Raw genomic sequence first — 15,826 nt, 5'->3', positions numbered from 1 at the left:
GTGAGCTTGAGTCCCTTACAAGACTTTCCAAAAATTAAATATTGCTCTCCACTCCTTGTGGCATAGAGAGCCAGCATGGTGTAGTAGTTTCAGCATTAGACTATGGCTCTGGAGATATGTGTTGATTCCCTGCTCAGCCATGGGAACCCACTACGTGACCTTGGACAAGTCACATACTTGCAACCCCAGAAAACCCTGCAAAAGTTTTGCCTTACAGTTGCCTTAAATCAGAAACTTCAACAACTGGCAACCATACCCTAAAAGGAGAGACTTAGAGAACTGGGTATGTTTAACCTGGGGAAGAGATGTTTAAAAGGTGATATGATCGTCTTGTTTAAAAATTTAAAAGGTGTCATATTCAGGATGAAGCATGTTTGTTTTCTACAGCTCCAGAAAATAGGGCATGGAGCAATGGATTCAAACTACAGTTGCCCCTCCTAATGTTGAATATCCACAGCGGGCAACACGCTATATTCAATGGCACGCATGCCCACTGGGCATACCTCATTCAAGTCTGTTGGGCTTTAATATATGCAAGCCTTCATATTCGCTGGGGGGTGGGTGGGTCTGGAACGGATCTCCCATTAAAAAGGAGGACCAACTGTACAGGAAAAGAGATTCCACCTCAACATTAGGATTAACCTCTTGACAGTAAGGACTGTTTGACAGTGGAACACATTCCCTTGAAGAGTGGAGGACTCTCCTTCTTTGGAGGTTTTTAAACAGAAGCTGGATGGCCATCTGTTGGGAGTGCTTTGTGTTCCTGCATAGCAGGGGATTGCACTGTATGACTATGGTAGTCTCTTCCAACTCTGTGATTCTGTGATGGCACACAACAAAAACAACAAGCCCTGTGGTACAGCACAGCAAACACCTGTTTTCAAAACCATGATTGAAAAAAAATAGGCAAGGCAGTGTTTTCCCATTGTTATCCAAAAGAAATTAACTTCAGATTTTTTTTGTAATCTTTACAGCTCCATTTTACAATCTGTTTTCCATCTGTAGTCATTTTGTAAAAAAAAAAAAAAATCCTGGTGAGAGAAGTAAGTTGCAAGTAAGAGTGAGGAATGGAGCGTGATGGCAAAGGAGGTTCTGCAGGTAATCAAACAATTTACAAAGCGAATGTCCTGCTGGTCAAAACAACAGTAACATGTAGTTAGCAAAATGAGAGCAATTGCAGGAAGATGATAGTGATGGGAAAGGGTAGCAAAACAGAATGTGGGAAGAAGTCATTTTTGTACATGGAGAGGGAGGGAAATAGAGGGGAGAAAGAAAAGGAGATGCAGGTCCAAAACACACTGCAGAAATAATACAGTTTGGGATTGCTTTAACTGCCCTGGATTAATGCTAGGGAATTCTGGGAACTGTAGTTTTGTGAGACATTGAGCTTCCTTGTCAGAAAGAGCTCTGGTACCACAACAAACTATAATTCCCAGGATTCCCTAGCACTGAACCAGTGCAGTTAAAACTGCCTCAAACTGGATTATTTCTGCAGTGTGTTTTAGACCACAGACAGTGAAAATGGTGCAGTCAGCACTACTCCACTCTCAGTCCATCAATCAAGTCTGCAATATTCCCAGAAAGGGGAAGAAGCCCTTGCAGATGCTATTCAGAACCAGATATCAAATTGCTTCCTAAGAATCCACTCTAGGGAGTTTATCACACTGGAGGAATTTCTCTTAATTTCAAATGATAATAAAGTGGGGCCAGAACGCATTCATGTAAAGTCGCTAGTTTAGCAAAATTACGTGAATGCTTATTGCATTCGAACTAGCTCCCCATTGCCCAAAAATAGCATGCCATTGCCCGAATTTACGTGTGGCAGTCTATCACGCAGTAACGTGAAACCCCATGATTGCGCTTGGACTGACTTCCCATTGCCCGAATTTGTGTGGGCAGTCTATCACACAATAATGTTAAACCCCATGATTGCGTTCAGATTGCCATTGGATTATACTTCCAATTTCCCTTGTCTGATAAACTCCTGGGTAGTTTAATTCAGTTGCTGTAATGCAGTCTTCCTTCCTGAGTCTTCTTGCTAGTTTAAGCCAAACCCCTGACTTGTTGACTAGTGGGCTTCTGTTTCTCAAACAACCTTAACATTATATCACCTGCAGAAAACCCTGGTTCCAACTCTTTCACAGAAATTAGTCAAGCAACATCATTGCTGATCCAACTGCATACCATCAGCTGGATACAACTCTTCAGTTATTCTCAGGTTAAGGGTTCTTTCCCAAGCTTAAATCTTTTGCAACTGAAAATACTGGTGGTTGAGCTTGAGATCTTAAAAATTTAAGACATGTTCTTTGTCACTGGGTTATCATTCAGATCAGTCCATTAATTACACCGTGTCTCTTTTTTCATACTTACTCTGAAAGAGAACCATGATTAAGAGTAAGAACCTGATCTTGTGCAAAGCAGAAATGGGATAGGGTCCACAAGGGATGTTGTGACCTTTGGTGTGTTACATCTGTGTATCAAAATGTTCAGGATGTTGTGTTTATGTGTCAACAGAGGACAGAAAAGATGCTCTGTGTTGGGTCTTGCAAAGGTCAAATATATGCAGAATGGAGAACATGGTGCCACTTTGCTCCATTATCCTCATGCCAAGGGAATCAGAAGACCTCCCAGAGTGGCATCGTTGCATGGTTATAGCCACATATCATAATTGGTATTAATGAACTCACTTAATGATGTGCTATGAAAGTGCTATGTAAGCTAGAAATATCAAGAATTAAAAATGGTAGGAGCCCAAGTTTTAGCTAGACTCTGAAAGGACAACAAGGAAGGTTGTTCCAGAATCTAGAGTCTGCCACCAAGAAGCCCTCATGTCTTTACCAACTGTGCTTGTAAGACTGAGAGCAGGGCCTCTCCTGAAGATCTCAGAGCCTGCGCCGGTTCATACAGGAAGATAAGGTCTGCCAAATAGCCTCAGCCTGAGCCATATAGGGCTTTATAGCTCATAATCAGCACTTTGAATTGTGCCTGGAAGGGAACTGGCAAATTTCACTGGCTTCCTGCCTGATTATTTCATGTAGATCAGGGATTTCATCAACACACTGCCATTTGCAAAGAATGCTAAATATCTTTCAATGCATGCATATATGGAGCATCAACTTTAATCAGGTATTGAGTTTGAATACAAGATCAACAAGTGTAGTAGCTGTTCTAAATTAGTAATTTTGGGGTTTCTATGAGCATCTCTGTAATATAAGTTTGCTTCCTCCTTTGATTTTCTTCCACACCTTGTTTGCTCATCTACTTCTTATCATCATCAAATTTGAATAGTACACTGTTGGTATTTTATGGTACATACTGAAGGGAAGAACATGCACACAGTTTTAATGGACAAAATAATTATACATCTGTAATATTGATCTTGGATTCAGTAACAATGCATATAGTAGGTGGTATAAAACAGTAGTTAGTTTTGGACTTCAGCTCCCAGAAGTCCCAGTCAGTATGGCCAATGCTGAAGAATTCTGGGAAGATCCAAACATCTGGAGGAACAGAGTTCGAGAACCACTGGCATAGAGATTATTGAAGTTTGGTCTTGTCTTACAATCTCACATTTTCCCTCTACATGAAAGCATATCTCTTTGGTGTATTTTACTAGTTTAGCTGGGCATATGTACATTCTTGCCCAACTACTCTAAGTCTAAAGGCACAATCTTGTCTGATCTTGGAAGTTAAGCAGGGTCAGGCCACCAATGAAAACCAGGTACTGTAGGCTATAATTCTGAGGAAGGAACTGGCAAAACCAACTTTGAGTATAGGTAAAACACTATGCAATTTATAGGGTTTCCATAAGTCAACAGGTGACTTGAAGGCATATACACACACATGAGCATTCTTGTTTACTCACAGAGGAGCTTCATAACAGCCTTTGCCAGAATCCAGGATAGTTAACTGGCTGGCTTAATGTCACAGAACAGCAGCCTTCCCAGCTGCAGAGCTTTTGAGCAATCTGCCTCCCAGCTCTTCACTGAACAACCTCCTGGCCAGGTTTTCTGTGCCAACAGGTTGGGTGGGTTTTGGTGTATGCGTGTTTAAGTTTCTAGATTTCATTTCCCTATTGTGTGCAGGTGGAAAGATGGGAGGAGCAAAGATAAGCAGTTGAGAAGAACTGGTTGTACCTAATGTAGGCCTGTAGGAATGTGATTGGAAGTGAAGAAGGGAACAAGTGATTGAAGGATGAACAAAATGGGGGGTGGGAATACTTAACTAGCAAAGCAGGTCTGTGTTGGACAGTCATGTGTTTAATGTGGCTACAATAAGGAAGTACAAAGCAAGGTCACACAGTCAATCTCAGGCTTTGAAGTTGCCTGTCTAAAACTGGAGGGAGAAGTCCAGAAAGGTAAATACTTTTTCCTGTTCTTTTCCAATTTGCAGGGTGCTGATCATGAAGTAGGCCAAAATGACTGTGAAATTCATTTTTCTTCCACCTCTGCTCTTGGCTTTCTGCTTTGCAACAGGGAGTGAGCAGGAAGGGACAGCAGCGTCACAAGGTAAGATTTAAAAAGAAGGCACCATGATATTGGTGTGTGTGCACATTTTATGAACAGACCCAGACTTGTGTTGCTTACCAGTAAAAGCACTGAGCTCCTATTTTTTCTTCTGTTACGCTGTTTGCGCAGACCTCCTATCTTTGCAGATCCTGTAGCTTGACCCTATGGCCTGTCCTTTGTATAGGAATGGTAAGTGTCTTTGGAAAGAATTTCCTTTATTCTGAGACAAGTTTTTTATTTTCAAAGAAAGAAAGAATCTGGTTAAGACTTAGTTCTAGTCTTGCTCTTTGGCATATTGGTCTTTCCTCCGTTTTGTTTGTTATTGAAGATCTTTTTTGTGCTCCTGTGCTTTAGTCAGTGAATTGGGTGTGTGTGAGAGAGTACAAGTGCCACATTATCACTTGCTGCCTACATAGCTTTTCCCACATATTCTTGAAGGCATTTAACATTCTGGTCTACACTGACAGATCTTGCTAACTTCCTGCAAAATGTGCTTTTGTACATTAATGTTTGATATGGCTGAATTCTGTATTTTCAGGCCTTTTAGGACTCCACTTTGGTCTTAGGCCATCTTTCTTCTTGCCTCTTTCTTATTGTTTGCCCTAGGACTGCATGGAGTTTTAGAACGTGGCCAGATGTTCATCCAGCATTCCTCTGATCTATCTAGCCCAGTTTCACTCTGTCGTCTGGCCATTGCTAGGCTTACCAGCCAGAAACACAGCAACATGGCATGTTGTGGTATAGGCATAGGCCTGTCTCTCCCAGATATTCACGATGCACAAAGGTTTCTGTCAGTTGGAAGGTGATGGCTTATAAAATGACATAAATAATAGACTGGCTGCATCCTAAATTGGTCTTTTGCCCAGCTATGTTTCTGTCTGTTATGCTTTTGCTTTATTTTCAGTTTTTAAATTATTTTACTCCTGTTCATTTTGTAGAACATCTTATTGTACACTTAGAAAGTTGAATTATAAATCATTAAAATGAATGGCACCACTCTAGTAAGCATACCTGAGCACACCCACATTACTGTACATTGGTGATTTTTCCTCTGTTTGATGAGCCCCGAAGCAGGCATTGGTGCAGTACAGAAGAGGCTGGCAGTGCTATAGCATCTCAGTTTCTTTTTTTAAAATCCAGAACTGCCACAGACCTTCCTGTCTGTGTCACTGTAGCACTTGTGTCATAGCTGGCCACAGAATGAACAAATTCAACATATGATGAGAGAGGCTGGGTCAGTCAAAAACAGAACCAGCATTTTTACTGTCCTCTTTTGTGTTTGTTTTTATAAACCTGTAAAAATTACGAAAAGCTTAAGCTAGCAAAGGGTTTTTTTTGCAGTGTTTTCACACACACACACACGTCTCTCACTGCACAAGATTTTTTAAAAAAGACTTTCTGAGCCTTCAGTTTTGGTGTGTGACTTACAATGTACATAAGTAGTAGCCAAACTTAATAACACTATCTCCATTTTAGGTCAAATACCTTTGATGCTACAGAAGTGGCTTTTTGCTTACAAAATACTAGTCTTCATGCACTATTGAATATAGTAGCATCCCACCTCAGTACAATTTGGTGGAGTTCACACGGTTAGACCTGATGATGTGAGCTGATTTTTAGGGAGGTAATGTTTCCTCAGGCTGAATTAGTACAGAAACAGGAGGAAAAAGAAATACTCCTTCCACACTTTTGTCATTTTTTGGTCATTCTTATGTGATAAAGTCTTGATCCTTGAGAAAGGCCCCAAATATTTTTCAAACATTTACTTATTTTCACAACTTAGTCATAGATCTAGTTTTTTTCTTTCTTCCTGCTTCAGTTTCTGCTCATGAAGGGGTGGCAAATAAATGAAGTTGTGCAAGCTATGCACAAGAAATCAAAGGGTGTTTAACTTTTCTTCCTCTTACATTTTCTACTGCCTCTGTGTTATGTGTCCAGTAGATTATATTAGTTGCACTGTGGCCAGTTATAAACTGAATGCAGGGTGGCTGCAATTGCAAATGCCAATTTCTGAATTGTCTGGCAATTAAGAGAAGCAAAGTCTATTTCCTGGAATTTTCTTTATGCTGCTGTACCCCACAGAGAGCCTGGGCAAATAAAGGACTTTGCATTGATAAGGACTTATTGTTCCAATTAATAAATTTCATAGAGGATCATTTAAAAATCTTTCTTTAATGTCAGGCTAGTCAATCTTGCATTAATATATTTTGAAATTTGAGTTTTATAGTAGTGGTTATATGAATGAACAATTGATGTTTACAGTCGATGGGAGAATCTCTGGACTGCTAGAGACAGCGAAGCTACTTATAACTACTTTACTGAATTACAGCATTAATGGGAGCCTATTTTTAGGCTAGTTCTTACACTGGTTGGATCTAGACATAAACAAATGAATCTCATTTTGCATCAGTGTTGTGCTCCTGAACTTGCAATGTAAAATATGCAGATGATATGCATATGCAGGTGATAACATACTACTAGCAGAAGACTTGGAAAGACTACTGAAGAATGATGAGGAAGAAAGTGCAAAGGCAGGTTTACAGTTGAACATTAAGACAACAAAAATAATGACCACAGATTTACATAATTTTAAACTAGAGAATGAAGACATTAAAACAGTTTAGTCATTAAATCAGAAGAAGGCTTGAACTTAGAAAGGCAGCTATGTAGGATCCTGAAATGTAAAGATTATCCATGCCTTTGTATTTCCAATTTTTTGAATGGTTGTGAAAGCTGGACAGTGAAGAAAGCTGAACCGAATCAACTCATTTTGCAGATACTCTAGGCCTAGACTGCCAAAGAGGTCCTAGAACAAATCAGGTGTGAACTCTCCCTAGAAGCCAAGATGACTAAACTGAAACTGTTGTACTTTGGCCATATCATGAGAACACATGGCTCACTAGAAAAGACAGTGATGCTTGGTAAGGTGGAAGGCAGTAGGTAAAGAGGTAGACAACATTACAGGTGGATAGACTCAAGTAAGGAAGCCATGGCCCTGAGTCTGCAACTCTTGATCAAGGCTGTTGATTATCATCAATGATGGTCTCTCATTCATAGTGCTGCCATAAGTCGAAGTTGACTTGACGGTAGTTAACAATTTTATATTGTAAATCTGTAACAATTGATTACATAGCAGACTTGTGTAGTTGTGGAATTTTTTAATATTTAAAGGCATATTGTCAATCTTGTTTTTGGTGCCTACTTGAAACTTTAACATAAGATAATGTAGACTGCTGCATTTTGACAGCCCCCTCCCATGAACCCTGTGCTGTCTCTAAAAAACTATCTCTGGGTATCTGTGGTGAGTAATGCAGTAAGTTCAGTACCTGTTGTCCCAGAGAGTACAAGGTTTAATGTTGATGATCTGAGCTTTCAAAACAATAGCTAATTTCATTTTCTGTCTCATAGGAATAAGATATGGCTTATGAGGGAAAATCTAATTTTCTATTCAGCCCAATTCAAAGATGATGATGATGATGATGATGATGATGATTGGTGGTGGTGGTGCTTGCTTCTGTCATCACAAGCTGCTTGTGAAAGGGCTAGAGAATATCAGCACATCTAAGCCATAGTGTCCAAAACAGCATAAGCCAGGAATGTAAAACATATAGGCCAGTCAGAAGCTGAGAAAAAAATCTTCTTTATTTATTGACCTCTCCATTATGCTGGATTTGTGTATGTTTGCTAGTACTCTGGAAGAAGTATTGTCAGTGTCAATGCAACAACTTTTTTCTCTCTTAAACAAAGAAATAATATTGGAGTTTTACCTTGAAGAACCTTATTACTTATTGTCATTGCAATGAACCAATGTTATATCACCTTTATACATTTTTTAAAAAAAATGAAGGTCACATCTCAGTTACTACAATGTTATGTATAACGTTTCGACAGAAGAGTTTTTGTTTTTCTTCCTTTGCTAGCCATGCTAATAATTTACAACCAATATTGAAATATAGCATGATATACAGTTGTCCCTCTGGATTCACAGGGATCTGTTCCGGACCACCACCCCAAACAAATCAGAAAACCGCAAATATTCAAGTCCCTGTTGAAGATAATGGCAGTGCGCCCCGCAGGCATGTGCCATTTTGTCCCTTCTGGCTTCCCATCTGCGGAAATTCAAGACAGAACAGGAAGTCAGAGAATCCGGAGGGATGACTGTACTGTATTTTAAAATAAAGAGTGCTAAAATAACTGAGTGTGTAAACTGTCTTTCAAGTTTCTTTTTTTAAATTAGCACTTGGGTATATGTTTTTCTGATGTAATTCCATAGTGGGGCGGGACACACCCACATGAGACAGGAACAGTTCACAGGATGGTATAGTCATAGGATTGTGGATTGAACTTTGCTCAAATGTGTGTTAAAGATGAGAACTTTCTCTGATGAAGATTGCAGCTTGCAATGCATAGATTACAGTTCTTTAATAAATACTTGAGAATATTTGCAGTTTTAAAACAAAGTAACTGGGGGTGCGGTTAGTGCTGTCTTGAGTAACAATCAAGCAAATGTTTGTTGAAACATGGAAATAATGTGAAACAAGTACCAGCTTTCTCTGTAACACGTTATTTTGCAAAGTATTGAATAAGTAACAATGTTCTGTTTTTTTGCTTTCCTTTAAAGCTAAACTGCTTTCATTTTATGCAAAATAATACTAGTACTTTTAGAATAATACGAGTACATTTTGAGTATTTTGTGATTTTTACAGTGTTTTTATAAAAGGCACTTTGTTAGTAATGTGTTGTTGTTGTGTGTCTTCTAGCTTTTTTTTAATTTTTTGGCTTAATGGTGTCCCTAAGGAGAAGCTATTATGGGGTTTTCTTGGCAAAATTTGTTCTAAGGGGGTTTGCCTTTGCTTTCTTCTGAGTCTGAGAGAGTGTGACACTTGCCCAAGGCCATCCAGTGGGTTTCCAGGGTCGAGCAGGGTTTTGATCCCTGGTCTGCAGAGTTGTAGTCCAGTGCTTAAACCACTGGCTCCCACATATTTTTGCATCAGGAATAATTTGGTAGGTGTGGAAGTAAACATTTGGTAGATGTTCTACCTCCACACCTACCAAATTATTCCTGATGCAAAAACATGGAGGCTTCTTGAGAAATCCATTATCCTCTGCCTACAAAGAGGCCTGTGGCCTCACAGGAATTAAGACATATTGGATTGCAAGACAGGAGTTCTTGTTGAGATGCAAATGGACTGTAAATTTCCTGGATTTTCAAAATCTCCCAGTTGCCACATGGCCAGAAGGAGGAAGAGCCAGCCTGCAAAAGATACTCTCCTCATACTATCTTAACTCCAGAAATAACAGAATGCAGGTATCTTAACATCTCTGATTTTTCTCTTCTTTGGTTTATAACATCTTGCCTGATGAAGAAGCCAGTGGAGCTTCAAAAGCCTGTAACAAGTATATTGTGCATTTGGGTTGTCCAATAAAGGTATCACTGTTTGATGGATTTTTGTTTGAATTCAAAGATTAGCTTCTGTGTTAGTCTGTGCCTACACTCCTGTGTTATATCTTCATATACAGCATTTGGTGTGTTTGTGGGTGTTCTGTTACTCATCGCTAGGATTTTAAAATTCACATGCATTCCATTTAAACAAAAACACTGGATCCGTTTTGATTCTCTTTATTGTATTATGTTTATTAGCTAAGAGGCACATGCTGGTATGAGTCATCTGAAAAAAATTAATTATTCCAAATTACTGTTGTTTTATCAGTGCTTAGGCTTAGAGGCAGGTACCTTTTAATTTCAGATGCCTTTTGAGTTGTACTATTGATTTGGTTCAGACATAATGCCCAGCCATGGATTAGCTGGGGGTGCAGCGTACCAGGGCCTGGAAGACGTTATCATGGTTGAGTGCTCCTTACTCACCATCAGGAAGTCATTTCTTCTCTCCATTCCTTATTTGAGACAAACTGCAGGGGTTGGATTTAAAAAAAAAAGATTTCAGGCAGCAACTCTATGGTTTATACTTCCCCTACAATCCAGTATTGGATATCAGGATCAAATTGTGTTTATATCCTTTATACAGAGGAAGCTCAATCATGGGTAGGCAACTTAAGGTCCTTAAGTTGTGATTGCATGGCCTCTTCTGTTATCCCTTGCCATTGGGCTAGGGCTGGCAGAGTTTGGACTGCCACCCATCTGTAGACCCACAAGTTGCCTATTCCTGCCTGGAATTAAGGCAAGTGGAGGGGAGTTGCTCTTTGCTAGGTGCCCATTTGTGCAGTGCCTTTGTGGACTACTCTAAATTATGGGACTACCAGAGAAAATGGCACAAGACCATTTGTGCTGTGTTTCAATTTTGGTTTATCCATGAGAATTTTTTATAGAGAAGCATTTTGTGTAGAACCTAATCTAAATGTATTGTAGCAATTAAACAATAGAGGAAATAATTGATTTTCCCTTCTAGGCCCTTTTGTCCTTTTTATGAAGTTGTGAAACAAATTTATCATCTTGTAGTGTCACAAGAATGCATGCTCTATTTTTTTTTTCTTTTCCAAAGAGGACTGTTCTAGTCTGTTTCAGTACAAAAGGGAAGAGGAAGAAAAAAGGAGGCATGTAATATCATTAAGGTTACCCAGTTTATTTCAGCACTAGCTAAATAAAGTTTATTAGCCTGAAAGTTAATGCTAAAATAAACTGGTTAGTCTTCAGGGTGCCATAAGACAGTTCTCCCCCTTCCCCATTTTTTCTGTTGTTAGCAAGCTCAAACCTGAAGGGAACAGATTGATTGTTAGTGTCCAAAGGCTGACTTAAAAGACATTTTGCCTCAAGATGATGTCTGCAGCCACCATTTTGTCTTTCAGCCTCTACTGCCTGCAGCAGCCACCAGACTTTGTTAAATATATATTTGGTGCTGAACTGCATTCTTCTGAATCTGGCTTTACTTATAGAGCTTGAGGGAATGTTGACTAGAACTGCTTTTTATTGTCCTCAGATTGAACACAGGCTTTGTCCCTCTCTGAAGAACATACATTTCTGGACTGGTGGACATGCAGGCTTTTTGGTGTATTATGTACAGTAATCTGCTTTTAAAGATGATTCAGAAGCTACAATTGTTTGAAAACGCTGCTAGAGATCAGCACATATTACACTGTTTTTGTGTCAATACAGTAGGCTAGTGTGTGTTTATTTGAGACACTGTTTTCATTGATAGATATTAATATCAGCTTTGGTGGACCTGTTCTCTTTCTATGGATTAAGTTGATGTTGACAGGCACTAGGAGCAAAAGCTTCTTAATTGTGGCCCCACAGTTGTGAAACTGTCATTCCTCCTAAGAGCTACATCAACTGCCCTCTGTCTATCTATTAAACATTTTATATTTCCTATGTCATTTTATTTGTTTAAAATGTATGAGGAAAGGTTGGCTGCCACCACCACTGCTGTAATTAATTGGTTAAAACATTTTTTCCAAAGCTGAGGCCACATTCCTTGTTCAAGGAATGGGAGGCAGAACTGGAGAAGCATCTTCATTATTATTATTATTATTATTATTATTATTACTATGTTTATTTATATCCTGCCTTCCTCCCAGTACAGGAGCTCAAGGTGGATAACAAATCTAAAACAGTCCGAGTTAAAATACTATAAAACATGCAAAATACAAGTTTAAAAAACAGTTAAACAATTAAAAATACTATATTATTAAAATTTAATAATGAACAAATAAATAAAAGTTTTATTTATATTTCACTGCCTCTCCCAGATGGATCGAGGCAGGATTACAACCTAATATAAATATACAACTACAAAACTTATCAATGAAATGTGTAAACATTTAACAATTTAACCATTTAACAATTAAAAAAATGCTGTCAAAGCGACAGTGGAAATAAAGGTATTCCAATCCTAGTCACAGAGATGGATCCATATATTTCATACAGAGTCGGGTGGGTATGCTCGCTGGAAGAGATCTGTCTTAACTGCCCTCTTAAAGGTCTCCAAGGAGGTAGTAAGACGGATGTCTTCCAGGAGACTGTTCCATAATCTAGGAGTGGCTACTGTGAAAGGTCTTAGGGAAGTTAAAGCTCTTAGGGAAGTTGAAGCTATTGGGTTCTTCCCCGATATTCTGAGAGTGAGGGGCGGTTTATGTAGGGAGAGGCGTTCCCATAAGTAACTCGGGCCCAAGCCATGTAGGGCTTTAAAGGTAATAACCAACACCTTGTATTGCGCCCGGAAGCAAATTGGCAGCCAGTGAAGATCTTTTAGGATTGGTGTTATATGGCCAAACCTTGAAGAACCAGTGACCAATCTGTCTGCCATGTTTTGAACTAATTGAAGCTTCTGAACTTGGTACAAGGGTAGCCCCATGTAGAGTGCATTACAGAAATCAAGACGAGAGATTACCAGAGCATGTACAACTGCTTCAAGGTCCTTTCAGTCCAGGTAGGGGTGCAGTTGGTGTATCAACTGAAGCTGGTACCAAGCACTCCTGGCCGTCATATCTATTTGAGATATCAACTGTAGAGACAGATCCAGGAGTACTCCCAAACTGTGAACTTTGTCCTTTAGGGGAAGTGTGACCCTGTCCAGGACTGGTTGACAGATTTCCCTTCCCAGGCCTGAGATTCCTATCGCAAGTACCTCCATTTTCTCTGGATTCAACTTGAGTTTGTTTTCCCTCACCCAGTCCATTACCGACTCAGGGCACGCATTCAGAGGAGAGATGCCATCCTTAGTCACTGGAGCAGTCAGAGGCATAGAGAAACATATTTGGGTATCATCAGCGTTAAAGTTTAAAACTCTTTAAAACAAAAACAAAACAGTATCCATGTCATGCTAAAGCCTGGTGGCATAAAAACATCTTTACCTGCCGCTGGAAGGACAGCAGGAATGGAGCCATCCTGGCCTTTCTGGGGAGGGAGTTCAAGAGCTTGGAAGCAGGGCATATTGAAGGCATTGTGGATGTACATCTTTTCCTCCCAACACACAACTATGTATGACAGCACCCAGGTGTTCTGAAACAGTTTAGAACACTATTCTTCAGCTTAGTCAATTGTAATGTATTGGTTTAATGTACTTAGTCTTTTTCAAAGCGTGTGTGGGGAGAACTTCAGTTGAGTTTATTTGTGTAGATCCTGCCCCACTACACCCACTAGTGATTACTAAAAGTGAACATGGGTTTCTCAAAAAGAAAAGAGAACTTTTTTTCTGACAGATTTATAAGCTTGCTAGATGAAGAGAATGCTATGGATCTAGGAGCCCTGGTGGTGCAGTGGTTAAATGCTGGTACTGCATTCATTAACAGCCACAAGTTTGTGAGTTCAATCCTGGGCAGGCATCCAGAGTCCACTCAGCCTTGCATTCTTCTGCAATTGACATCTCAGGTAGATGCAACGGCCAGAAGTGCTTGCTATCAACTTCGGTTGATACGCCAACTGCGACCCTCCTAGACCAAAGGGACCTTGAGACGGTGGTACACGCTCTGGTAACCTCTCGTCTAGATTTCTGTAATGCGCTTTACATGGGGCTACCCTTGCACCAAGCTCAGAAGCTTCAGTTAGTGCAAAATATGGCAGCCAGATTGGTCACCGGTTCATCTAGGTTTGACCATATTACACCTATCTTAAAAGATCTTCACTGGCTCCCTATTTGCTTCCGGGCACAGTACAAGGTGTTGGTTATTACCTATAAAGCCCTACATGGCTTGGGCCCGAGTTACTTACGGGACCGCATCTCCCTATATATTCCACCCCACACTCTTAGAACATCGGGTAAGAACCTATTGGAAATAGCAACCTTTAAATTTGTTGCTGCTTCGAAAGAGCATTCTCATCAATGGCTCCGAGACTTTGGAATAGTCTTCCTGAGGAGATCCACTCGGAGGCCTCATTAGAAACATTTAGAAAAGCAGTTAAAACCGAGCATACCCCACCTGATATGAATACCCCCCTGATATGAATGATATGCCCCTGTCTGTGTATGATCCCTGACTTGTTATTGTATGATGCTACTATTATTGTATGATGTTGGATATTTTATTGGTTTTAGCTGCTTTTAATTGAATTTTTATGTAAACACTCTGTTTTTTTATTTAGTCTGTAACCCCACTTTGATCCACTGGGAGAGGTGGGGAAACATAAATAAATTATATTATTATTATTAATTATTATTCTGTAGGTTGCTAAAATGAAATTCTTTATTACGGTCAAAGACCAACATCAATATAAAATGTAACATAGAAAAATAAAATAATACACATAAAAAGATTGCTTGGGATAAAAATCTGCCAACTTGAAATGTAAATAATTCACTTCCGTTACATTTAAGATAGCTTCATTTAAAATAAAATAAAATAAAAATAAACCTTTATGGGTTTCCACCCTTAAGATAGAAATAATAAAGGTACATTAGCAATACCAGATTTTAACCAGACATGCAGTACCAGACATGACACAATATTATGTGTTTAACTTTGATCAGTTGTTCTTTTCCTACAAGTGATTGCTAGTGTAGAAAATTGTGCCACTTTATTATATGCGAGTTCCAGTCTGATAATAGGTAATTTAAATAAAAATCTTCAGATCTCCCAGGTACGTTCAAAAGTATAGGAGTGATCAAATCTCTGCAAGTATTGCCATAAAAAGGGCAGTGAAACAATACAATTCTCTCATTGAGTACCCAGCTTGTTGGGGCACTTGGCTTACACATCGTAATCCATTTAAGGTGTGTTTAAGTGAACTGATAAGCAGTATAGAAATGTACTTGCTATTGCTATTGCTTTCTTGGTTTCAGATAAGATTGCTCATAGTATTCTTGTAAATAAGCTAGTAAAATGTGGTCTAAACAATGCTATTGTTAGGTGGATTTGCAATTGGCTAACCTACCGAACCCAAAGGATGCTCACCAATGGCACCTTTTCATCCTGGAGAGAAGTCATAAGTGGCGTGCCACAGGTTTCTTCCTGGGCTCAGTGCTATTCAACATCTTTATCAATCACTTGGATGATGGAAAAGGTGGCATGCTTATCAAATTTTCAGATGACAAAAAATTAGATAGCTAATACCTCAGAGGAGAGAATCAGAATTCAAAATTACCGTAGCAGGTTGAAGAGCTGGCCCAAACTAACAAAATGAATTTCAACAGGAAATGTAAGGTCCTTCACTTAGGCAGAAAAAGTGAAATTCCCAGATATAGGATGAGTTGACAACAGTACACGTGAAACAGATCTAGGAGTCTTTGTGGACCACAGGCTGAACATGAATCAGCAATGGGATGGCAGTTAAGAAACCTCATGCATTCTAGGCTGCATCAATAGGAGTATAGTATCGAGGTCGAGGGAAATAATAGCACCACTCCATTCTGCTTTGGTCAGACCTG

General features: G+C 39.4%; 1 protein-coding gene across 4 annotated transcripts in view; it reads left to right on the top strand.

The window, feature by feature from the left end:
* Positions 1–15,826, top strand: part of SIGIRR (single Ig and TIR domain containing) — a 68,863-nt gene that overhangs the window by 5,648 nt on the left and 47,389 nt on the right. For 3 of the 4 annotated variants that reach the window (XM_089520802.1, XM_089520800.1, XM_089520801.1), the window contains exons 2-3: positions 975–1,098; positions 4,393–4,508. In XM_089520802.1, coding sequence (XP_089376928.1) covers positions 4,418–4,508 — 91 coding nt within the window. In that variant the 5' untranslated portion in view covers positions 975–1,098; positions 4,393–4,417. Of the gene's footprint in view, positions 1–974; positions 1,099–4,265; positions 4,358–4,392; positions 4,509–15,826 lie in introns of those variants that run through there. The other variant, XM_089520803.1, reaches the window with a different exon arrangement.

Source organism: Sceloporus occidentalis, unplaced genomic scaffold (genome assembly GCF_023333645.1).
Source record: "Sceloporus occidentalis isolate IW3139 unplaced genomic scaffold, rSceOcc1.0.p SCAF_4, whole genome shotgun sequence".
In the NCBI taxonomy this organism is placed as follows: Eukaryota; Metazoa; Chordata; class Lepidosauria; order Squamata; family Phrynosomatidae; genus Sceloporus; species Sceloporus occidentalis.
Note: the sequence above shows the minus strand (reverse complement) of the source record. Positions and strands in the feature narration are given on the sequence as shown.